This window comes from Molothrus aeneus (assembly GCF_037042795.1).
Source record: "Molothrus aeneus isolate 106 chromosome Z unlocalized genomic scaffold, BPBGC_Maene_1.0 scaffold_33, whole genome shotgun sequence".
Classification (NCBI taxonomy): Eukaryota; Metazoa; Chordata; class Aves; order Passeriformes; family Icteridae; genus Molothrus; species Molothrus aeneus.
The window spans coordinates 2,445,512-2,472,479 of NW_027098761.1; the positions used below are offsets into that span (position 1 = coordinate 2,445,512).

Sequence of the window (26,968 nt, forward strand, 5' to 3'; positions counted from 1 at the left end):
AAACAAAGAAACTATTAAAAAAAGAAAACAGCATTCATATTTTTCTTTCTATTTAGCATCCTTCTCCTCATCTAAGGCTTTTAAGGCCATTCAACAGTCCTTTTAATAGAGCAGGAAATAATCCTGGATATACTGCACATCTGACCTGGATTTTACTTCAGCTTTATCCTGTTTTCTTATTTCCAGTAATACATAACCTTTGCATTAGAGCCTCTCTGAGCCCAGGAAATTCACAACTAATCAGTGAAGTAAGCAAGCTATTGTTAAAGGCTTAACAAGCTCTATCCCTCAGCCTTGCATTGTGATTACCTCAGAATAATTACTCCTGGAGATAACTGATGAAGATCATATTAGGCTGAGGCAAAACAGAGATCCTGCTAAGTGTGAATCAATTACAGCCGAACAGAGAGGCGAGGGGACAAAGATATCACAGCACTATTGTTATTATTTATGTGGATTTCAGATAATTCCTCATACTCACAATCGCTGTCGGGGTTGAAGCCAGCACACAGTACAGCACAAGTGGCGAAATGAAGCTCTCGTCCTCCGTGCCGGGATACGGTTTCATCAAATTGCCATCCTGACAGAAGAAACCTTGGATATGCACCTGAAAAGTGTCAGTGTACTCGAAGTAGTAGGCGAGCAGAACAGTCCCAGCCATGATGACGAGCTGAAAATAAAGCATAGTCACAGAGAGACGTTAGTTGCTTTTTGAACAGATGCAGCTGTGCCTGCGAGCTACTCCAGTCCTGTGGACCATCCTCCCTTCACCGTCACTCTGACAACCCCTGCCATAATGGTGTGTGAGCCTGTGTGTATGTGTGTGTGTGTGTGTGTTTCTGTGCCTCTGCTTTGCAACATCTGTTACATAAACCTTTTGGCAAACGAAGCCAATGAACGTCTCAGATGGGAGCGTGTCCGCGCCGCGGCGCGCAGGGGGACGGGAGCTGTGACAGCTCAAAGGGCATGTGAGTGTCAGCGCAGGAGGGATCGATGGCAGCGTGGCAGGAGACAGCAGCAGCAGCGGCAGCTAAAAAACCTGTGCTCGGTGGCAGGGGAGTGGGAAAGGATTGTTACAAAGCCTAGAGGAAGCTAAAGCCAAAACACTTCCCCGCTGCAGCTGCAAGCCCGTGCTGGAGAACGTGCGTGTTGTGCTAATTCAGACGAGCCCTCTGTGTGTCCCAAATGGAGATGCATCCAGAGGAAGACTTCTCTCCTGCCACTCACTTTTCCCTGGAGCTGCTTCTTTATGAGCAAAGCTTTAGAAGTCTACTCAGAAATCTCGACAAGCAACCTGTGGGGACTTCAGTGCACTGCCTGATTTACCTATTCTACCATAGCCCCTTTTGGAAAAGCTGGCTTGAGTCTGAAGCTGCATTTATATGACAGATATGAACTGCAAGAAGCCTTTCTGGTCTCTTTTTCCATACTTCATGGCTCCTAAATGGGTTGGTTGGAAGCTCAGCAATCCACAGATTGTATATATCCACAGAGTCATCTTCCCACACTGCTTCAGCAACACATCACCACAACCTCACCAAAGGTGTCCCAAAACTCACCTCATGATAATAAACAGATTTACTAATTCTTGTTCTCCCTCTGCCACACTGCAAAGAAAATCTCACATCACAGTCTTCACCCAAGACAAAAATACTAATATTGATTTATAACTTTTTTTTTTTGGGGGGTAATGGTCTTAAAATTAAAAGAGGGTCGATTCAGATTAGACATAAGGATTACGTATTTTACAATGAAGGTAGTAAAAAAAGGGCACAGATTACCCAGAGAGGTGTGAATATCCCATCTCTGGAAGTGTTCAAGGTCAGGTTGGACTGGGCTTCAAGCAACTGGTCTAATGGAAGGTGCTCCTGCTCATTGCACAGGAGGTGGACTAGCTGGCCTCTAGAAGTTCCTTCCAACTCAAATCCTATGATTTTAAATTGTGACTACAGGATCTGATTCAAAATCCTCTTTATGAAGACTAGTGCCACTATACAGAAGTTGTCACTATTCAACTATTTTTGTCATTTTAACTATACAAGTTATCTAGCCACACCATAGAAAAAAGTGGAATAACCAGGTCCTGGTTTTAGTATTTTGCCTCCAGGATCTCTGCATCAAAACTATATTGCTGCAAGATTATTGTAAGACCTCTGAAAATTAATTTTGGCAATTCTATCTCAAAGATACACTTGAAGCTATTCATGCACTCCTCTGGCACATCTCTGCACACACAGCCAGCCATTAAAGCTATTGTGTATTTGAGTAAGAGCTGGACTAAAATAAGAAAAAATAATGAAATCAGATTAGTAATTGATGCAAGTAGCAGACCTAAGTGGTTGAGGTGGGGAGGGACCTTTGGGGGTCAGTCCACCCTCCTCTGCTCAAGCAGGGACACCTCAGTTGGTTGCCCAGGACCATGCCCAGGTGGTTTCTGAACATCTCCAAGGATGGAGTCTTCACAACCCCCCTGTGTCACTTGGAAGATAGACTTAAAAGAATGTCACAGTGAAGCCATAGTTGTGACATTTCATTCCCCCTTTTTTACCTTTCAAATTAACCATCTCATTTTGTAGATGTACTATTTTCAAGAGCACATACCTGACCAGAATAAATTGACGCTGGCAAGGGGGTTTATTTACAGACTATGAATGGACAGGGATGCTATGGAAAGTGTCTCAAGCTGTTTATTTTTCAGCATCAGTCTCCTTACTTGATTATTACAATGGGAAGATGCTAACAGCTCACAATCCAGGCAGCAGGACAGAAAACTTAATGTTACAACTTACTTTATAAGCTTCTTGACCAATCACACAAAGCAAAAGCATATTGACAGTAGTTCTAGCCAATCACCATGAGCACACATGCCTTTGTGTGCTAGATTACATGTACCTTCCTAATATCTTGCTAGATAAACTTTCTGCAGCTTAGAGAGCTATTCAGACAAGCATTAATACACAGGCTATTGTTCTATTTGTCCTTGCTTTTTCTACAGTTTAAATAATTTTTCTGCTGACCTATTTCATAACTGCTGCTTTAGCTCTACTCTCAATTCTGCTGTATCTGAAGCCTGCCTTTTGCAGCTTTCCCAAAAACCTCTGATTTTATAGTTTCCCACATAAATTCTTTTAAAAAACATAAAGCAAGATGCTGATATCTGTGTATTCCCCAGAGATCTTCACAGCAACATCCACGAGTACAAACACAGTCCCACAACTAAGGACACAGGAGTTAATTTACATTTGAATTTAACTCCTTGAGCAGCTATAGATTTTCTGATCTACCTGGGCAACTCAGCTTTGTTAATTAACACAGAGAAAGGTAATGACACTATCACTACTCTACCTGACATGCCCAGATAAACATGTTGGAGATTACAGGATGCTTGGATATGGAGGTCTTTAAACTCAGTTCCAGCACCTCACGTGACCTGGGCTGTCAAAAGCAATCTGACCCACCCTTCCTATCCCAAACATACTCCCAGAAATACTTCAGGCTGCCAGCCCCAGCTGGCAAACACAGGTAAATGATAAATAATAAATGACACAACAGACAGCTGGTTTTTCTCCTCTTACTGGAAAACAGAGAAAGCAGGTTACTGAACTTTTAACCTTCTCTGGGTGTCATATGGAAAAGAGAATGCTTTTCAAAAAATAAGGTGCTCTGATACAGGAGGAAAATGTCATTATCCCAAATGCAGTCTCTAGGCAGCAGTTCCACAACTAACCTTGACCTTTCCATTGTCAAATGCTGACTCAGTGCTGCACAAAACCCCCTCTTGCATGTAAAATACAGCTCTTGACTGACTGACTCAACATTGATATTGACCTAGAATATCACAAATCACAGGATCACAGAGTGCTTTGGGTGGGAAGGGACCTTAAAGCTCATTCCAATCTGCCTGCCATGGGCAGGGACCTTCCAGCCTGACCTCAAAACACCTCAATAATGAACCCAATTCTGTTCATACTCCACGTGTTTCTGTGTTTTGTTCTTCTGACAAAGAAAAAAAAAACCCTGAAAAACATATAATTTGTGAAAAGAGATTTGAATTGTGGACAGATCGTATCCTGTAGGTGACATCCACCATCTCACTGAAACAGCAACAGCAGGCAGCAGAAATTTGACCTCCAGCTAAACAGACCTTACCATACCCCAAGGGATGATACAGAAAGCACAGTCAGGAGCAAAATTTTTGCTGCTGGTACAGTCAGTAAAGACCTGACCACTTCTGTGTGGCAACTTCTTCTGCCTCATCTTGAGTATTCACCACTTCAAGCAGCTTCTCAGCAAAATGCAACCAGAAACTTCTTTTAGTTCTCCCTTCCCTTTTTCCCTCCAGATGTAACTATTTAATATGTGTTTAACATGAGTGACATGACAAATGCAAGAAGGGGTCAGACTGGCCAGAAGCAGAGATGTCAGAGACAGGAGGGCTCCCTGCAAGGCAGTGAACTTTCCCTGGGTGCTGGGATAAAGAATAGATGCAGTGCTGCCTTGTAGACATCTTGGATTATGAGCGCTATGGGGTCCAAATAAGTGGGCCTGAATTTTGCAGCCTTTTCTCCCTGTTTTCAGGTTTCCAAACATTGAAGGAAGTAGAGAAGAACAGGTAGGCTGATTTTAACTAAAGATACAAAACATCCCATTATGTAATTCAGAAAACACAATGCATTTTAACTCTAACATTTTGCAGGGTTTATTTATTAATCCTTATTAACTAATTTCCTTGAGTTTACTTGGGAAAAAATTAAAAATGCTCAATAACTTCAGAAAGGCAGCCAATGAACAGAAGGCTGCTAATAAGTCTAAGGTACTTAATGGCCTCCATTAGCACAGTGTTTAACCATGTCATAATCCTTAATATTTATCATCACTGCTCCATTGTAAGTTAAGAAAATGCTCTTATCATCATTTTACAGAGAGGGGACAAAAGCTGAGGAGATAAAATGACTGCCCTCAGGTCACAGCAGAGCCTGTGGCAGAACCAAGATTTATCTTTCTTCTGGACCAAATTTTTTTGGATTAGTCAATAATCTCCACATAAAAAGGCTCAATGATACATATGTTTAGGTCCTGATTCTGTAGAAGCTCATTCATGGTAGTGTTAAGAAAAATTGTGTGTCTGACTCAGTCCCATTTAAAAATTCCTGCTGAATTTAAATCAATCTTGACAAGCTGGACTTAAGCAACTGGGGTGTGTTTTTCCCTCAGTCATTTAAATGGATTAATTATGTAGCATGTAACATCCATCCCTTGACACATCATTAAATTCTGCCCTGCTCCAAGAGTCCACACTGGTTCTGCCCTCACGGACCTCCCTGTCACTGCACACCCTTGCTCCACTTTCACCTGTGGGCATTCTCTGCATTCAAAAAACCACTTTCTTCAATGTTTAAGAAATAGGAAGCAAGTCTTGCAATCCTCTTTGGGTAATGGGTAATATTTTTGTGTAGAGTTAATCATGTATTAATGACAGATTGTGTCCCAAGTATAAAGAAAGAGGATCTTTGCAGTAAGCAGTACAGTTAGTTACACTAACTCTAGGGTACTGGTGTATATCCAGAAATCCTCCTCTGCACTCTAATAGAGTCTCTGATAGCAAAACTCAGAGAGCACTAACATCCAAATAAAATTATTGCACCTCCAGGTAGTGGGACTGAAGTCCCACATTGTATGCACTCTCATAATTCATTGCAAAGCACTTCCCTGTATCCTCCACAAATGGGAGATTTTTTTTTTAAATACTGTTACTCACAGAAAAGTCTCTGTTCTGCAAGTAAGCAAGCAAGAGGGCAACTCCACTTGGGAAAGGGGCATAAAGCTGTAAAAGACAGAGATCAGTATTGGAAGAGGGAAGACACTGTGGGAAACAGAATTTTGATCAGCCTAGACTGAAGACTCCCCAGAATTTTTAACAGAGGAGCAAGAAACTTATGGAGAAAAGGATGATGCTGGAAAAATATCTGGTGTACCCTTTAGCTGTACAACCTGTCCTGCAAGACAGGCACCCAGCCACTGCAAAAATCTCCTTTTGCTGTGTGTTTTGTCACTATTTAAGTGATATTGCAAGTCCATATGAGTAAACTTGAAACCCCCCTAGTATTGCTGCTATTTATACATAAATAGGTAAATTCTTTTACCTTATCAGCCTTCCCACAGTCTACTCACAATATATCTTACAGCACCTTTAATGTGCACGACTGAAAACTGAAAAACTGTTCTTGCACACAAATGGCAACATAAATTATGACTTTTTAGTTTCTCCTGAAAGAAGTCAAACGAGTATTTTGCACTTGGTGCTCCTTAGTGGATAGTCACCGAGATATCTATTGATCCCTTTGCTGAGTTTATTTCCAGCAAATTTCAGTGGTTTTCACTTCTTTAAATGAAACTGCCACAGTTTCATGAGCACCACAAACCTGCACAAGCATTTTCAACCCTTGACACACATGCTGTGGCTCACAGTTCCACTCATTTTGATCATATTTCTGCCTCCCCCTTTGCCTGAACCCTAGTGACCCACTATTATGCAAAACCTGAAACAATCTGGTGTGCTTTTTCTCAGTGAGGTGATGAGAGCATGACTCTTGGAGCAGACGCAATGGAGCATCCAACAGCCATGGCATCTGTGTGTCCTGAAATAATTCCCAAGTTACTGCTGAAAGGAATTGTTAAGGTGTGTCTGTGCTCTCTACTGGATATTATCAGAAATATTGAACTATGAATCCCAGGCTGTTTTCCCCAGGGACGGGTCTAGGTGTCTCTTTGTCATTTTACCTTGGAGATGGAAGCTCCAGTCTTGCAGCTGCAGCAGAGGGACATTAGAAGCACAGCAAATTGGAACAAATCTCATTTATTATTAAATTCAAAGGCCCATTTCTGCCCATCTAAAAGCAGATCAAGACCCTTTTTAAGAAGTACCATGTCTGTTTCCTGAAGTATCCTATTAGGATGAGGGCTCAGAAACTCATATTGGATCAATAATTTTTACATGTGTTGGCTGTATTTATTTGTGGCCAGTTAATCTCTACCTAGTAAACCAACCTTCAGCTCATAGTGCTTGTAACTGACATAAAGAAAAGAAAATATTTTAGGTGGATTTTGTTTTCTTAAATAATCAAACTTCCTTCTGGCAGAAGAAGTGCAGACTGCCAGAAAATAGTAGATTTGGATAATTTGACTTGAAACAGTTATTTTGCCAAGCCTTTTTACAGTATTCTCTCTGGTAATTCTTCTCAGGGCTCCTGAAATAATCTATTCTGACAGACCTAGTACAATGTTTTAAGAAGGACCTATATTTTCACACAGTGGAGTGGTCAAGTAGTAAGGAAATGTTGAACATGCCTTCAGACAAACTTGTATTTACAAAGAACAAAGATGAAGACTGCCACTAACTAGAAGCCCATCTGATCCAGATGTGCCAGCAGCTGAAACTTCACACTGAGGTGTGAGGGTGGCCGGTGCTTGTTCCCCATTATCTGTTAATGGGAATTAGCAGGATGAACCCTTCAGGGATCAACAAAAGCCTCCGTCTACAGCAGTTTGTGAAGCATCTGTTGTGTGCCATTTTTTCACAACTGATTCAACCTTAAAAGTTTCACCTTCGCACTTGTGCAGCACACCCAGGTCTGTGGAAAGAGAAGTGTATTGGACAGCAAAGGCTCCTGAAGACTGCAACGGCAGCAAATTTATGTTTGTAATGGATTATAAGGATCAGGCTGACTGCACAATCTTTTATTATTGCCAAGAAACTGAATGCAGCAAATCCCCTACTTTTTATGAAAACACTGCAAAACAACAGGGACAAAAAAATAGACACAGGACTGTTCATTGCAACATTATTTTGCTTAATGGAAGAGACAGAAAAAAAATGAACCTCTATTAGAATTCCACGTAGCGGTAAAACAAATACAAGTGAATGATTTCATTATGCTGAATAACCATTTATTTTACACTGTCAGATTAAATATGAAATCCAATGCTCTTTCTACACTGCCACTCCTCAAGGTGTTTTCTCTCTTTCACCTTACATAACTGATTCTGACATCAGGTTTTTTATGCAACTGTGGCACACAGCAACCTTGTCTGCAGCAGCCCAGCACAGGATGTGGCTTTGTTACAGGAGTTGTGAAGTCCATTCAGTGTGCAGGCACAAGCTGGGCAGTGGAGGCAGAGAGGCTTATTAAGGCACACAGGCTTTTGAAACTGGAGCTGTGTAGAAATCAAAGCAGTCTCTGCAGAGCTTTTTACAAGTCCATTTCATGAACTTACTGTCTTATTTCACCATTTTAGCAATTAAGTATGGATTAGGTATGGCTAAAGAAAACATGCTCAGACCAAAATAAAAGGAGTTCATGTCTTCCTAAGGCACTTATTTCAGCAGAAGTTGTTTTGTTAGAGTAGCATGACCTCTAAAAATACTGACATCTGGTTAAAAACTCTTTCAGTGTCTTTTTTTATATACTGGTCCTTGAAGAATGGCGAGGCGCTACACTGCAATAGCTTAATGTTACCTAAGAGCTCACCCACATAAAGAATCCAGATTTCTCCAGCTCTAACTGTGCAGTTAAAGTAGTACAAGTCTCTTAATGGCAACGGACATAAAGGCATAAAAATGCTCTAACCAGTACAGCCTTTTCATGTGTAGAAAATAAAATAAGCAACAGTATGAAGCACCTTGATTACCCCAATCTATATGACTCAGTGCACTTTATACACTGCTCTAGCTTTCTCAGTTTAAAACAAAATTTTTCAACCTTTTTCATGTAAAGACTTTTACTTTTCACCAGTGATTCTTATGTAATAAATTTAAGCCTACTTTCTTTGACAGGTAAGTACGATCCACGGATTGATCACAGGCTGAAACTGTCAGCCTGAAGGAAGGAGGGACATTTACCCACACTGCGTCTGTTACAGCCTGAGCCTATTCTTACTCCACCACAAAGAGCTGGGCTGCCTTGGGAGAGCCTCTTTACATCAGCTCTGTCTGAGGAAAGCTCAGCCTTTGATGCTGGAGAGGGACAGCACAGGTCTCCTCACTCTCTTCAGAGGTAATGAGTGCAGGGGTGGATGTCCCTACAAGCTTCAGGTGGCCAGCCAACACTGTGGGCACTTGCACAAGATTTTGTGCACCTCAGAGAGGCAGGGAGATGAATGGACAAAGGAAAGATGCAGCAGCACAGGTGATGGAAACTGGAAAAAGCACAGTAGTGTCTTTTTAATCACTGACAGCAGAGGAAAAGCATTTCTCCCAGGGCTTGAAGAGAGAGGAAATGAATCCTCCTCTCTCTTGTGGAATCAAGTAATACCTGTGTTGCTATTAGCAAGAGAATGTCTGTAAAAATCAATACTAAATATAAATTTTATTTACCTAGAAAATAGATCATAAAAGCTATGAAAAGGCTTATCATTTAGGGTCATGGGTTAGGGACATGGACTAGTGGTGGATTTGGCAGTGCTGGGTTAAGGGCTGCATTCATGATCTTAGGGGGCTTTTCCAACATCAATTATTTTGTGACTCAGCGTCCTCTAGTACAACCGTGAATATCTGCTCACCTTCTTGCAATTTCTCTTTTTTGGCAAGTTGTATTTCATTACAATAATTTGCTTTCTTTATGAAATAATCATAAAAAGATTATTTTTCTCCTTTAACATTCAGATTCTATCCAATTATACTACATAACTGGACGTTAAACTAAGCCAAGAGCAGAAGGGATTAATGTGGGACAATTCTAAGGAGCTGGTGTTACTGGTTTTGTGACAGCACAGAACTTGTTATGTAGCAGAATTGAAAGAGATGTGATCTATTTAAGAAGAACCCAGTTATGATGAGATATATGCTAGATTTTTTTTGTTGGTTTTTTTTTGTTTGTTTTGTTTTTTTTTTAATATAAGGGACGTACTGATGCAGAAGACTATTAAATTCTGAGCTTGATTCAAAGTAGATTTTGAAGGCTTATCAGCAGGGGGCATTAATGCAACATTAAATTCCAAATGCAACACTACCAAACATCCATGCAGAGCCCAAAATGTTTTATGGTTTTAATATATTTGTGGGTTTCCCTGTATTTTTCACAACATCATCTCATTTTTTTAAATATAGCTGGAATTTCAGGTCATTTGGTGATAATAGTAATTGGGTTAATAATCTACTGTGGTTTTCATCCTGACTTTTAAAAGAAGTCTTTGTCCCTGGTTTGTGTAGTTTGAAAAAGGAGAAAATTATTTTAAGACCAGAAAATTTGCAGCCAGCAGCTTCAAAGGGGATTATCATGACCAGGAAGAATAGGTGGCTTCATCCTTCTCAGTGAGTATTTGTTCACAAGCATCAGTTGCTCTTTGACATCAGATCATGCATCCAGCATTTCCTTTCCATGTTTGCACTCTGACCTTACTACAGACCTGGAGAAAGGAGGTGTTTCCAGACAGCAATTTTAAATAGCAACATTTCTCCCCTCCACTGACTCTAAAATAAAAGCAACCCCAGTGATAATGTAATTCTTACTTAAAAAGTATAAATTCAAGAGTTAATGTCTGTAGGATTTTCTCTCTTGTTAGTTTTCCAACATTTACAAACAACAAAAAGAATATTTTTTCCCTTCCTAAACCTTATTGAAAGTGGTTTACAAAGGTTTTCTGCCAGAAAGCTGATCTAGCTGTGAGCTGGAGACTGAAGGGGTCAGAGCTAAAAAGGAAGAGCTTTCCACTGCACTGGCTCTGCTCCTTGGTCTTTTACTCAGGGCTGGTTTCAGATCCTGGCACACTGTGATCTCACTCTCACTCTGTTCACTAATAGCATGAAAGTTACTGAACCTGGTCTGACCTTCCTGGATTAAAATCTGTGTAATTTATATCAATCCACAGTCTGTCTGTACGTGTAGTGCAAAGAGACATAAATTTAAAAATTTTGCCAGAAATTACATTAGTGAATTTTCTTTCCCACAATAAAAAGCTGGAAATTTAGCTTTTAAAATGAAGTTGAGATTTTCACATCACCACTTGATTGCAGGAATGGAATTTTTAAAGACCATTAAGAAAAGTTTTAATTACACAGTAAATTTGGGAATTTAGGCAACATTTGGAAGACATACACTTTAAAGATGGGGATCAGAAAGTTGCTTGACTGCTACAGTAGCAAACTACTCTGTAAAATCAGGTAGGTCTTGCTTTTAGGGCCAGACTCTCCAGCTTTGCCTCCTGTATCTGGGATCATGGTACGTCCCACACTTTTTCTGTCCCTCAAACACATATTCTGTATTTCATGTAATATCTTTTTCTCAGGTACATGCAGACCTTTGTTATGATAAAAATCAGTTTCCAAAAAACAATAGTGAAATGAAATGTGTTCCTCAAACAGCTGTATAAATCCAGGCATTCTGAACTTCCTGTGAAATCACTGGCTATCTTCTATGCATGAAAATCAGGACTCTTCTCTTGAAAAAATTGAGAACTACAATTTTCCTTTAAGACTCCAGAAAAATGGGGTCTGATACCCTTGCAGATAAATGATGATAAATGATAAAGAGTGAGATTTCTACAAGGGGAAAAGAGAATGAAACAAATTAAACTTCCACCTGTCCAGAGGGAGAATATATCAGATTTAAAAAATTGTATTTTTATTTAGCACCTTTATTTAGCACCTGAAGAATGTCATCACCATTACCAAGTGTTGTTAAAACCTCCAAGCCACAAGTATAGCATATTTATCTTCCCTTGAGCAGGTTCCGTGAAGCTTTTCAGCAGGTGGCATCAATGCTCTACCCAGTTCCAAATGGCACACAGCCAGGAAACTGCTGTTTCCAGCACATAACACCTTAAAATGATCTACAAATTCTGGTGGAGACTAAGCAATTTTCTTAACATAAAAGTCTTCATTAAAATGGCATCTGTTCAGAATGATTTTTTTTTTTAGCAACAGAAGCAGAGCAGAGATATATTTTGACCACTCTGGTATTAAATTAAAAGAAATCAAGAGAATTTTGTTTCTTTCCTGTCCTGCCTGATCTGTCTCCTCATCTCTCCATCAAGACATCTGCAGAATCAGCTTTTTCAAATAAAAAGAACATCACTAGAATTTCAGGTGTGTACCAGCACCTGTAGTACAGCGCCTTTAATGACAAGAATAGGCACTCAATGCAGCACTACACAGCTTTCCCCAAGCGGAAAGATTTGATGTTGAAGCTGAGAGAGAGACCAAACTGGGAGATACTGAGGTGGAAAATACCTGTGATCACTTGGGACTGACAGAAAATGAGTTACAGTCCCAGGACTGGTTGTCGTGCCTATCCAGCCTTTGCTAAAAACAAACAGTACAAAATGCTGGAATCATCTCCAGGACTTGTTAAAAGAGCTCTTACTGACTCCATGAAATCCAGCATCTAAAACTTCTGTACTTCAACAGAAGTTGTGAACAGCTTCATGTGAACAGCCACTGCTAGAAACAGCTGCTTTGGAAGAGCTTGCTTGGTAGGAATATTTGGAACATTTTTTCACTGCTTCTTCTAAATGCAGGAGGAGTGCTTTCCATCTCATGCCCACAATAAGGTTAGAACTTAGAAAATGTCTGCCAGGATGTTCTCAAAAAACTGGTGTCCAAATTGTGCTTAAAAGGATTCAGGGTTAGCTCCTCTAAACTATGCTCTGGTTCTACCCATTGGTCTGCTCCAGCCTCAGAAACATCCAAATTCATGAAACTTGCTCAAATACTTGCATATAGCAAAGTAATGAACACTCCTAAAAAACTCAGAGCAAGTCCAAAGAATTTAATCAGAACTTGGTGCTGAATTTGCCCTTCTAACTTTGAACAAGGTGTGTTCTTCTGTGAAAGGCTGCCTTGAGTTTGATTCTTTCTGACAGCAGTTCTTAACCTGGACTACACTGACATGAGTCACCCAGTCCACAAGAAATAATGCAAAATCATGTCATAATTCATTGTCTGCCTAGTTTCAGTAATCAAAACCACAAAATAGCAGCTTATTTTGCTTTGAACCACACTCATTCCATAAAAAACCATTGATTTGATGGAAATAAAATGCATGGCACACATGCATTTTATTTCCATGTGTCTGTGTCCTCCAAAAATGCCCAATACAGGGACTGCTCTGGAAAGTTAAAAAGCTGCCTTTGGCTAAGACAGCTTCCAAGTTGCCCTGCAACCCTGATATTGGTTCACTGACTAATGGGTTTTCACTGTACAAATGGCTCATAAAAGCTGTTAAATCCATCGTGAACTCTAAAGGCTTTTTAATCTAATGACTGTTTTCACTTACATAGAGATGTCAGGACAATTTACTGTCCAAATGTTGAGAAGCAACAGATCCTGACAGGACACAGGATTCTGACACAACAGACTTACACATCTTTTCAGTATGCTTTTCATGACTGCTCTCTGGTATCTTCACGTGGTACCTAAGCAAAACTGCTCACAGGGAGATGCTGAGGTATATTTTGATTTCTATGATCTCTGAAAATTGAAGGGATTGACAGTGGTAGAATCAGGTGAAAATGAGAACTAGGATAAAGCAAAATACGGAAGGAACAAAGATCTGCACAAAGTGAAAAGCACCAGAACACAACCCTTACTTTCCCTTTGCTTGTTCTCAGACTGCAGACTTATGGATACTAGTAATGGATTGGGTGACATTTTTAGCAATGTTCAAGGCAGAAGAAGTTGAGGACTTTTGCCCACTCTGACATGTAAACACTAAAGAGTGCAACAGCAGTGTCCACTCTCTCATCCCAATGAATGGTTGTTTATTCTTATACCCTGTGCATCTTCCTTGTCCAGAGGATGATTCCCAGACTGCTCCTTGAAAGAAAGGAGCTACCAATTTTCCAGCTGCTCTATAACCCACAAGCCATTGCCTCATCTGCACATCATTGTTCCAGAAGACCAGAAAAGCTGTAAAAAAGATGTCCATCAGACAGATCTAAAAGCGGCTGGGAAAGAAAGGGGAAACTGTTTTCCTCTTCTGAGCATCTCTGCTTTGCAAGTTCAGGGAACATCTCTCCAGAGACAGAAACCTTATAATAAATTCCTAGAGTGTGCATGGTTACAAAGAGCAGCTCCTCAGAGAGCTCCTCATTCTCTCACTTTCCTCACGCTGAAAGCACTTCCCAAATCTGCTCCCTTCTCACACATTTTTGGCAGTACTTTCATCTCTTTTGTTCTGGTCATCAGTCTGCCATTTGGGAGAGAATCTCAGTAAGAAACCAAACCTGTCAGGTTTTTAAAACATGTCACTCTGAGCAATGCAAAAGTGAGAAAAAAGGAAGCCTAATTCCAAAGCAAATCAGTACATAATCCACATAGTTTTTTAGTGCAAGTTGGAGAGCTGTGAGGTTTAGAAGAACAGCAGAAACTTCTTTTAGTTAGAAAATTCTATTCTTAGACAGAACAGAACTGTTTTTCTACCATACTTCTCAACCCAGAAAATCCCAGGGTAAACACAAAGCCTCAGAGAAGCCTAACTCAGAGACATTATACATTCTGTGACCACTTTCTTGCTGCTTTTGAAAAACATGGTCCTGTTTCCCTTGATTTTGAAAGGTGTTAACAGTCAACCTTTTCTCTGAAAGCTTCATTACCTATGGACATTCTTGGGGTTAGAAATGGGCAAGCAATTTCTCAGCAGTGGATGGCACACAGAGACAAGAGGCTGTGGTCAGACCTTTGGTCACAGCAGTGCTTCTGCAGCAGGGTCTCTCCCTCCACCAGCCATGTGGCAAAAATGAACACATTTTATTGCTCTTTCCCTGTGACAGAACTACTGTTCTACTCTGAGGACTTGGACAGGCATTCATATCTTTTGTGTCCTTGCAATCAGAGTGCTTATAGGTGTGCACCTGGACCTTACTTGTGTTCCTTTTCTTCAAAAATGACACTCAGGTCAAGCAGTTACAATAAATTGCAATATTTAATTCTTTGCCCTGCTGTAAAGTTATTTTTTTGTTATTATTAATCACTTCTTCCAGCAGTCTCTCTAATATTCCACCTCTTCTTCCTACAGTGGCATGGCACTCTGACATGTTTAAGAATTTTTGTAACCCTCCTCTTTTCCCCATATGCATCAAAACCCTTTGTCTGATTTTTAAATGACTAATGCTTCACTGCTACCTGTTGAGGAAAGGAAGAAAAGGAAAGGCTGAGCAATTGTGTTTCAAAGCCAGCAGCTTTACAGAAGGCTGCAATAATTATTACTAAGATATATTTTTAAATGCTTTGCTGGTGCAATGGAACATGAAAGGCCAAACAAAGTTGATAAATGTTTAGTTCTAAGAGGAAAAAAAAAAATCTTTTGCTATGAAAAATTCTGCTGATAGTTCAAGGTCATTAAAGAAAGAAAATACCTATAAAGAAGATAAAAGGCTAGTATTCAAATAGCAGCTACCAACAAACACTTGGGTTTTCTCAGCTAAATATGAGACAAGTCACGACTTCAGCCTGAAGCAAAAATCAAGGTAAAAAAGGTCATATGTAGATACTGAGACCCTGACCCTCACCAAAAGAGTAAGTGTAGGCAAGTCACCATTTCTTCATCTGCAAAAATAAAATACAGTTCCCCTTATAACCCATGTGCTACAGCAGTTATCTTCAGCATCAAGGAGGCATGGCAAACAAGGCAGCAGTTAAATGGAACCAACCACCAGATACAAGCCAGACTGTGAAGGAATTGCTCCTTCTGGCATGCACCTCTGGAGATCACCTAGATTGACTTCTGACTTGAAGCTGTGTCAGCTGGAGCAGGCAGTCCAAGTCCATGTCTAGTTGGGTGTTAAACATCTTCCAAGGACAGAGACTCCACAAGTTCTCTACATCAATCTGCCCTGGCATTTCATCACCCTGAAAGGATGACAGGTTTTATTATGTTAAATGCCTGTTGCAGCTTTTGCCCACTGCCTCTGATCCTTTCCTTGGGTATCACAGGGAGGAGTCTCTCTCTCATTCTGGGGAACCCAGCACAGATGCATCCCAACAACATGTATCTTGCCAGCACTGAGCAGAGGAGATGATCCCTGCTGACCTGCTTAAAACCCAATCTTCCTTCTTGCTGCCCCAGCCTGCCCTTCCTGAAAATACCTGTTTATCCAGGGTACTCCACTCATGTGAGCTACGTCTCCATGTCACTGCGACACCAGCAAAATCATACCCCTGAAAATGCATTCAGACCTCTAATTCTTCTCGCTTTCTTGCCACAGCATGTCCCTCAGTGCACAGACATGTCAGAGTGTGACCACACACTTGTTCCTGGCTTGGAACAGGTGCAAAGGTTGTCAAAGGTTGAGTGCAGCTCTGGTCTTGAGTGATCGCAGAAAAAACTCAGTTGAAGTGATCCACAAGGATCATCAAGTCCAGCTCCTGGTCCTGCACAGAACCATCCCCAAGAATCACATCCTCTGCCTCACAGTGTTGTCCACAGGCATCTTGAGCTCTGTCAGGCTGGGGTTGTGACCACTGCACAGGGGACTCTGTTCCAGTGCCCAGACACTCTCAGGGGGAAAAAATCTCTTCCTAATATCTGACCTAAACTCTCCCTGACACAACTTCCGGTCATTCCCTCAGGTCACTGGACACAACAGAGCAGAAATCAGTGTTTGCTCCTCCTCTTCCCCTCACAAGGAAGTTGCAGACTGCAATGAGGTCTCCTCTTCCCCAGGCTGAACAGACAAAGAGGCCACTCCTCATACAGCTTCACCTCCAGGTGCTTCACCAACCTCACTATCCCTCTTTGGACAATTTTAAATAGTTTTAACAGCTCTAATAGTTTTAACATCTACATCCTTACATTGTAGTGCCCCAGTCTGCCCCAGACTTGAGGTGGTGCCATCCCAGTGGACAGCAGAGCAGGACAATCCCCTCCCTTGTCTGGCTGGCCATGCTGGGCCTGGTGCCCCCAGGACAGGAATGTCCCTCCTGGCTGCCAGGACACTGCTGACTCAACTTGTCATCGACCAGGACCCCCAGGTTCCTTTTCATTCCCCAGTCCATCCATACATCCAGGGTTGCCCCATCCCCAGTCCACCCAGCATTTTCCCCTATTGAACTCCACATGGCTGGTGATTGCCTAGCTCCATAATTAGCTGAGGGTCTCCCTGCAGGGCCTCCCTGCTCTTGAGGGAGTCAACAGCTCCTCCCAGTTTTGCCCACACTACACAGCTATGAAAGCTGAAGACGAAGCACTGAAACCAATAAATAAGCTGCCAATTGATGGACAAGCAACACCTGCTATTAAACTGGACAAAGAAAACCTGTTAATGGTAACCTGCCTGCTATGCCAGCTATGAATCTGAATTTACTTTGTGAACCCTCTGTGCTGGGAACAGGCTGCTGACAGGTGGCTCCCATTAACACTAACAAGGCAGAGATTCCTCCCACTGCTTGAAAAATCTGTCCTTTTCTACAGAACTGAGAGAATGGTAACTGGGATCAGAGGTACAGGTTGGTACTCAGTATGAAAAAAATTTTGCTTGCTGACTGAGGCTCATAATCCTGAGTGTGTGTTTGTGTAGTCTGGTTGTCTCATGGTGAGTGAATCGATTAAGTCATAAGATATTAAATGTGGTGTGCTGGAGAAGTGTCTGATTGGGCTGATTTCCCAAAAGTGAATTGAAAACTTTCCCTGGCACTTCTTTTCTTATGTGTTTACACTTGGTGGGATTCCATTTCATTGTTCTCTTGATTAGTGCTCCTTCTGTTCACACCATGCTGGGTCCTTTGCTCAGTCCTCGTCCTTTACTGGTCCTCCCAACCTTTTCCTTCACTTCCTCACACGATTCTTCGTCACTATTTCCACTCCCTTCGCTCTTATTTTAAGCTCTCCTCTCCAGGTTGGCCAGGCTGCTGGCAAAGCTGCTTTTGCTCTATTTGGCCAGGTTGATTGCCTTCTAAGCAGTCCAGATCCTCAAAGAGGGTCTCACGGACACAGAAGCCAAATCCTGCAGCTGTCATCAGCTGGACAAACACACATATGGGTCATTCACTTACAACCTGGCAATCCTTGGTGATCCTTCTGCGTCCCTTCTAACTCAGGCTATTCTGTGATCTGTGATCTCAACTGCTGACTCATCAGATCCACCCAGTCCTCTTCAGACCCTTCTCCTCCTTCTCACCAGCAGTATCAAGGAAAGCACTCATGGGGGCCTTCACTCTCTGCAGGTAGAGAGTATCTCAACACCACCACTCATTGTTTTCTCTTGCCACATGGCTCAGGTTCAGCTGATTCAGGTACTTCCCTGAGCAGGGCTCTCATCCAGGGAGCTGCCTTGGCACTGAACCACTTCAGATCTGCATGTGGAACAGGGGTCTGCTCCCCAAGGGCCAGAAGCCACCATCTTATAACCTTCATCATCACTGGAGTTTCCACTTTCCAACCCAGGTAAACGGAGACTCCATCTATTCTACTGATGCAGGTTCAGAGTTTGGAAACTGCAGCAGATCTGGGCAACCTGTGTCAGTGTCTCACTTGACCCTTCCTTGTTCTGGACTCAAGACCTGCAAGCTCAGAGCCCACTTGGATCAGGAGTAGCTGGCAGAGCTGACTAGAGGCTGCTGCTAGCAGACATGGGCTCATTTAGCTGTCGTCACTGGCACCCTAATGTTCCTCCAAGAGTGTCCAGGACTTCCCTGACAACTCTAAGAGTTCCCAGAAGACCAAGAAAGTCTCAGAGGAGAGTGGAGATACTGCTGTGTCATTGGCTGTGTCTGCCAAACAGGGAAAAGCTGCAGACTTTTCAAGTGCTAGGTGCAGTAGTTTTTGTTTTCACTTTTTATGTCAATTACTGAAGCTATTGGTTGACATAAACAACATTACAGATGTCATAAGAAAGCTGTCTAAAACTCCCTGACATTGGAATTACCCATATCAGCAATTTGCGAGTGTTTTTTTCTATTAAAAAAAACCCCAAAAACAACAACAACAAAAAACCCCAAACCTTGGGAAAAAAAATCTGTAACAAACTAGTAAGCAGACTGACACTCCCTCTGACCAGAGGTTGTAGCAACACCATGGCAGAGACAATGATACAACAATCCTGTTTTAGACCCTTCTCTAGCTATCTCCTGGTTATGGCAGGTGCTCAGAGCCCAGCTGCCAAGACAAGGCTCACAACTGCCTGACTTTCTTTTGGTGAAGGATGTCACTCTCCTGGGTGCAAGGGTTGTTTGGTCTGGGGACAATGCAGCTCTTTTGTCTTCCTTAGATCAGCTCAGTATTCTCTTAACAGCTGTGAAGAACTTTGATGTTCTTCAGACAGAGGGATCTCCAGTGGCACTAGTACACAAACAAATCACAGTGTAATTGCCACTGAGAGAGGTGCAGAGAAGGTGATGAGAAAATGGTCAGCACAGACACAGAAGCAGCCTTGATGCATTTTTGATTTTCATGTCAGCACCACAGACAAGTGGAAAACCCCCCAGGGAATGCACTGCAGGACTCCTGTGTTGCAGGTGTGGCAGGTACCACAGCCCCTCAGTGCACAGACAGAGACACAGGGACTCCCTGCTGTCCTGCCCCTCCCTTACAACCCAAACGCAGAAACTCTGCACGTAATTTTGCACCACTGGTGTTGCAGAGCTTCAGGAATTCTACTTGTTGATGCTGCTCTGCATCCTATCCTAAATGCTACTGGAGTGAAACAGGCTGGAACCCAAATTTAATTTGGGGGAAAAAAATACTGGGAGATATCTTTCAACTCCAAAGTTTCCAGGCTACTTTCTTCTTCTGAAACATGTGCTTTTCTGATGGTATCTCCAAGCAGCTGATGTGGCTTAAATCACAAAGCAGAGAACCTGCAACTCTGCCTGCCCAGTTTGCTCTCCCTGTTAACATCAAGTAATGAAGCCCTCAGAATAGCAGATGGGGCCTCTCCTAGAAGAAAAAGCCTTCCTGTACAAACTAGAGGTGCAGCTCCCTCCTTTTAGTTTGCAATATCTTGCAGAAGCCTTAAAGGTGGCAATGCCTTGCAGGCACAGATGTAGTATATTTTTGGGGTTTGTATTAACACACAACGATGAATCTTAAAAATCCAGCTTAGTCAGTTTTTTCCTAAGTGAACTAATTGGGCAACGTGGGATCTACTACTGGAGTTTCAGTAAGTATAATATATCAAAATTTATGCTAAAAAATTAAATTCCAGTATTTTCTGATAGAAATTCCTGATGTGTTTGTACTTAGTTATTTTTTGCTCCAATACCTATATGATGAACTGCTGTGTCCAGTGAAAGCCAAGGCACTGCAGAATTCATACGTAGGAGAGAGAAAATCAAATCTAGCCTTACTCTAACAACACTGACCTTATCATGTCCTTAGTTGCTTGTCCTGTTGCCTTGTTCTACCAGGTATAAAAGCTTTCCATCTGAGCTGACAACCTTGGAGCTGGTGAAGCTCTGAATCTTTGTCATTCACAGAGCAGCATTTATTAAAATTCATAATACTTGTATGTGATTCCAGATCCGGGCTATTTAATAGAGTAGTGCAGGTTCAGAGTCATTAGGCATTGATAAATGCAGCACTTACTGCCAAAAAAACCTATCTGTTGATACCAAGATTGCAGGACTCTTAGATCAATCATAAAAATCAAATAGAGACAATGTTTTAAATTAAACAGAAAACAGTCAAAGACATTTTACTTCACAGTCTTATTAATATGTACAACGCATTATGAAATCCATTTTATTTGCCTTCAACATTTTCCCAGCTGAACAGGAAGCTTTTAAAAAAAAACAATTACTACTTTGAATCTCCTCTGCTGCATGCAAGTCATGTTGTGCCTGAGTACTTTAGTACAAAAAAACCTGAGTCCTTTAGTACAATTCTTTATCACTGGCAAGCAGTCATATAAAAAAATTAATGACTGCTTCATTTTTCAGAACTTGTAATCATTTTGCTATGCAATTTTGAATGCAAGGTAAGGAAGAAGAGCTGTGGTTTGAAAACTTTCATGAAATGCCACCAGGTTCTGGTGCTCACTTTTTCCCCTTTCACTTGAAGATACCATTCTCTTTTCAATGTAAGCCCAGTCAAAACAAAGACAAATATTCAAAGCTATTTGCTGTGGCTATTTTTCATGACAAGGTTTGGATATAATTCAAGAGTAGTCATATCTGAGCCCAGATTTAACATTACTGATCATCCTCTAGATGCTCATTTAACAAATCTCCACAAACACTATGGGCAGTTTAATCTCCTTCTTACTAAACCAAGTATTGATAAACCAGGGCCTGGCAGCAGGAGTCACACATGGCTTTTATAGGGAGCTGATATTACCCTGATATCTGCATCCTGAAGGGATTTCCACTGCACTCTTTCCCATACTGTCCACTCTTCAGCTCCCTATAAAAGCTATGTGTGTACAGCTCACTGGGTTCACAAAACAGAGTGAGGTGTCAAGGCTTGAACAGGAATCTTTCTCCAACATGCTGGTTTCTAAAATATTGAATGTGGACAAGGAAATCCATGTGCTGACTACTGGTAATTAACTGCATTTTCATACTGGGCATGCCAATACCTAGGTGAAGTTCCTGCAAGAAAATGGGACTGGGCAGGCAAAATGGGATTCCAAATGTACAGAGCTCTAAAAGACAAAAAGGAAGATTTTTTTTACTTGATTAATTTCTTTATTGCTTTCTGCTACCCATTCTTTGTTGCATCCCCCATTCTCCTTATTCTGTCATCAGGCCTAGATTCCTTTTCTTTCACACCAGGTTGCATCAGTTTATTAAAAAGAATATTAGGACAAGTGTTTTCCTATGAGGATACTCAAAAACTAACCAGGCTACCTGTAAGAAAATCAGAAAACTCATCTGGACAAGGCCCAAAGGAACTTCACTCAGCCGCTGCTTTTCTGAGCAGAAATGCCCAGACACCCACAGAGAACCCTTCCCACCTAAATAATTCTCTGAGTCTATGACCTTTCTTTTTAACTCAAAGGAGTAAAGACTTGGGTTTATTATTCACTTGGTTGACCCTGGCTGCCTTTCTTGTCCAAACACAGCTAGTTTGAATTTTTCCAAGTCCCAAACTGCTTTACTCCTTCTACAGAAATATATTTTCAATAAGAATGAAAAAACCTGAAACTCAGCATGTTAAACAAATGCTGGTATTTTTTCACACAATAAAACATTTATACTATGTGTACACCACCTCTATTCCCACAATTTGATCAGTTTGAGAGTTTCAGTATGTTCCCCATCTCTGTAACAGAGCTGAACTGATTTTTGCTTTGGCTGGTTTAAATAAAGATCCTTGATGACTACTGACCTAGCTAGCTACAAGTCAAATATTAGCACAACTATAAAGTTCATAAAAGTACAATCTGATATCCAATCTATTTGAAAATTAATTCACTCCGTTATAACCAGAATCTTACATTGGTCAGGCTCGAATAAGAAACTAGACTGCATTTATGCAGTACATTTACAGATATTTTTGCTGTAATTTTATAAAAAATGCAGTGTTGAGACTACAGTAAATCAAATGGAAACTCAATTGATAGTTCCACTGTGAAATGTAACACAAACTATTTTAAAGTCTCTCTAACCTTATTTTCTCCATGAAGCATGCACAACTCACAAAGAGTTTTGAGATACCAAGCAGTCAGTTATATATGGTGTAAACTAAATAAAGGTGATATTAATTCAATAATGATGTACATCTGCACATAATAATCACAGACTAAATTTTTATGCTTTAGTGAAATATGTAACAGGTATTGATACAAGATTAGCATTATTATTAGAGCTCCTGCCAGGTATGCAAAATCTAAACTCCAGAAGTCACAATGAACAGTTGATTCTGGGCATAGACATGCAGCATTGAATAGCTGGGAGAAGGAAACACAGGAAACATTTGGCCATTATAATACCAGGTGTAGCTATCCTTTAAGTCACAGGATGAATTGTACTGAACTCATGAGAAAACTAACTGCAACTCCAGCAATAACTGCATCATTACTTCCAATTGCTTTAATATTATTGCAGCATATTTTTCATAGGCTTCATCAATAATTACTCTAGAATCATAAAAAGTTAATAATGCCCTAGAACTGCAAAAAAGTTAACAAATTATTCAAATGCATTTTAAACCCATCCTGTTACATGGTTTCTTCCATTCATCTGCTCTTAGGTCATAAAGGAAATTATAAGAGAAAGAAGTGCACAGCAGGTTTTGGAGTATGTTTTAATCTTTTAGGCTCTTTGCACTGACCCTCTGCAAACAAGCAGAGTCTCTGCTGGTAGAGACCACAGCCACCCTTGGGACTCTCAGGATGTGCAGTGTGATGCAGATCTTATTCCCAGTGGGCGCTGTAAACATGTCACTCACAAGTAAGAGTTACACACCATTATGAGCCCCCATTTGATTTCCTGAATTGTGAAACAACTCTTTAAAAATCAACTATGTTCTCAGTAAAATATTGATCAACCATGCACCTAACAACCATTTCTAAAAGTCTATCTGCAACAGAAATCTTGATCATTAAATCACTCTGTTCCAAGACAAAGGTACATCTTAACTCCTATTTCTTTAATTTAAAACTGGAGTGTTCTAGGAAGACCTAGCACAACTTATTATTGTTAATTTATACAGATATCCTAAATCTGACCCTAGTCCAAACTTCTGAATCAGAAATATTTTAGGCGTGGCATCAAGCTGAAAGTTAATCCATGAAGGCTCATGAACTCTACAACTGAGGGTCAGTCTGTCACCATTGTTGTAAGCACACACCATCATGAATAATGATTTCATGTGTGTTAAGACCTGAGTGCCCATTTAGCATCCTGTGCAACAACTCTCAAAGCATCAGTTCCTACTGTCTCACTTATTTCCTGCAAACACATCCATATTGATCCATTTTCATTCAGTCTCTTCAACAGCTCCACTGAGCAGTAGCCACAGTTGTGACAAAATGACGTGTGCAAGCCTACCTGTGTAAAAAGCATTTGCTCTGACTTCAGGAATGGGATCTGCAAACTGCTTGGCTCTATACCCACCACCTCACAGAAATTCCTGGTGAAATACACCAGTGAAGGAAACACATCAGAGAAGAATTGTTTATTGCAAAAATGCTGGGATGTGGGAATGGGCTGAGAAGAAGCACCAGATGTCCCTTCAGAATGCCCCACGAATTAAAAAATAGATCATGAAACCTGAGGTGCACTGGGCAAGCAAGTTAGAAATACAGAAACATAAAGTATCATTTCTTCAGAAAGATTTTTTTGTAGTTGTTATTGCCACATTCTGCTGCATTCATAATAGATTTATTTATTTATTTCATGTTACTTAGGTTACTTAGGCAACTGGATTATTCATTTGTGCTTTAGAGGGAGAAGATCTCACAATTCAGAAGCTATTTGCTACCCACACAAAGGCACCCAGATGTTGCCAGAAGCTTGGAGAAGTTCTGGGTTGATGCAGTACCTTAGGCTTGTATAGGATGAACAAGGCTTGGCAGACCAATTCCTAAGGCTGGTATTAAAACTTAGTTGGAATTTCTAGAGAGCAAAAAATGTCAATATTTTTTTCAAAGCTAAATCACTGAAACAAACCTTTTTGTCATAAGGCTGATGTTAAGGACTTCACCCTTGAAACTCTGCTGAAACAAACTCCTCCTTTTCAAGGTCTGGAGTGGCTGGTCTGGAACCAGAAATCAAGTCCTGATGAAACTGGGCATGATGCTTGAAAAGACCTATTAAATTTTTAAAAATTCTCCTGATGTCAAAGCCACTGTCAAAAAGTTGGGATGGGTTTGCTTTAAGCATCTTCTTTTGCTCCTGCATTTTTCATGTCTTTCCCACTGACCAGCTCTGGAAAGGCTTGACTGTTGTACTTAGGGTTACTTAGACTGCATTTGTGAGTCCCTACTGATTCCTTTCCATTCTTTTTAGACCTCATGCAAATTATCATGATAAGTAAGGGCAAGGATATTCCTACAGACCAAAACAACAAAAAAACAGTTTATTCACAGACGCAGACCAGAGGAAATGGTGCAGGTGTATCACAGAGCAGTCAATAATTTGATAATGCACGGCACTTTTCTTGATCTCCAAATTTGCATGTATTGGAGCAAATAAATAGCTCTATGTTGTGTGCTTGGGGAAGAAAACATGAAAATCCCTTAGGTTTTTGAAGTAGGCAAACAAACAAAAGTTAACGCATTAAGGGCTTTACAGCAATATCAATGAAACTAAAATCTAAGTCCACTTCTGAAAAGAGAGGAGGGAAAAAATGGGCAGTTACATATTGTGTCCTGTGTATTTTCACATTGCTATTTTAAGCCCAGTTAAAGCAGCTCAGTAATTACTGGAAATACCTTCCAACTTAGAAAGCTTCAAATACGGCTTGCAGACTTCTGCACACACAGAACACCTGCACGAACAGTGCCTAGTTTGTAACCCCTTTTCTCAAAGACTTACATAAACTTTCTGATCAGTAGTTTTTCTAGCAAAAAATATGGAGTTTGTTTTAACTAACAAATGGGAAAATGCATTTGTACTTCAGAACCAGAGCAAATCCAATCTCTCTAACTGCTAAGTATTTTTAAAAACCTGTACAATTCCTTCTCTTAGAAACCTGACTAAACAGAGCAACATATAAATTACAGTAGCTCTCAAAAGTGTTGGCTAGGTTCAAGGCACAATGTAAACAAGTAAAACAATTTGTTCACAGCATTTTTATCTACTTCCAAATGCATTTTTTTATTACACATAAAGACAAAGAATGTTTGGTACCTTTAATCCCTTCCTGGAAAAGTCTACCAGATTCATTGGTGGAAACCCTAAGATGTTATTCAGGTTGCCAAATGAATTATTTGCAATGGGAAGTTTTCAGAATAAAAGGAAGGATAAAAAAAGGCTTCACGTGTCTGCAAGCAGGAATACAAGCCTTCTTTCATTTATGTTTTAAAGAAAAATTCAGTAAGGCACCTAAACTCTCATGGTAACCTCTTAATGTTAATTTTAATAGGTCCTCAAGAAGCTAAGGAGAATCAAATAATAATCAGATTTATTTCACAGTGCCTATTTTGGCCAAGAGTCATTTGTGCTCTCTGCCTAATTATGAAGCACTTGGAAGGATTTTTTTTATAGTCAGGTAATATGAAAGCTGCTTAGCAATTCAACAAAACTAATCCAATGTTCAAGAGACACCTATTCACTGAGATTAAGCCAATTTTACAATATGGAGTTATCCAGTCACCTGGAACAAAGGAGGTATGTGGAGGACAAAGAATGCTGAGGAATGAGTGGCAAATGGGGAACATAAAGAGATTTTTAGAAAGAGAGAGATGGATACATATGCTGAGTGAATAAAATCAGAAACAATGAATCCCAAGACACAGAAGTGTCTGAAGCACAGGGATTTATGCAGAAACATCACCCTTTGCACAGCCTGTGTCAGCACTGATTCTCACAGCCTAAGCGGGCATCTAATGACAGGCAGTTTATACAACACCAACACATGACACATCCCTGGGGCACTTTGTCCTCACAGCATCCCAGTGGAGCAGCAAAGCACATCCAAGCACGGCATGGATGGAGAAGGAAGGAACAGAGTCACTGAGGGCTGCAGCTCTTTCCAAGTTAGTTCACCTCAGGATGCTTTCCCAGTTAAAGGTTATTTCAAATTCTGACGGGATTTATTTTGCACTGTCTAGGAGAACTGGACATTATCTTGACAAAACCACTGCATTTTGAATATCCAAAGTTGCAATCTAATATCTCTACATCCTTTATGTAATTTTAACATCATTAAAGCGCTAAACAACCAGCAAGCTTTTATGAGAGAAATTACTCTTTTTTTAAAAATAAGCAAATAAAAGTCACTTCCAATACATTCAATGTCTTACAAACATAACTTTGAGGACTACAGCAAATGTAAGAGGTCATTTCACACTCCTCACATACTGCTAAAAGTTAGAGGGCAACAACCAGTACACCCAAATGTACAAAACCTTTTTAATTTTCAGAACACCT

At 40.7% G+C, this 26,968-nt stretch overlaps 1 protein-coding gene across 3 annotated transcripts in view; it reads right to left on the reverse strand.

The window, feature by feature from the left end:
* PLPPR1 (phospholipid phosphatase related 1) overlaps positions 1 to 26,968 on the reverse strand; it is a 121,190-nt gene that overhangs the window by 30,138 nt on the left and 64,084 nt on the right. For all 3 annotated transcript variants that reach the window (XM_066569890.1, XM_066569889.1, XM_066569891.1), the window contains one exon: positions 482 to 670. In XM_066569890.1, coding sequence (XP_066425987.1) covers positions 482 to 670 — 189 coding nt within the window. The remainder of the gene's footprint in view (positions 1 to 481; positions 671 to 26,968) is intronic.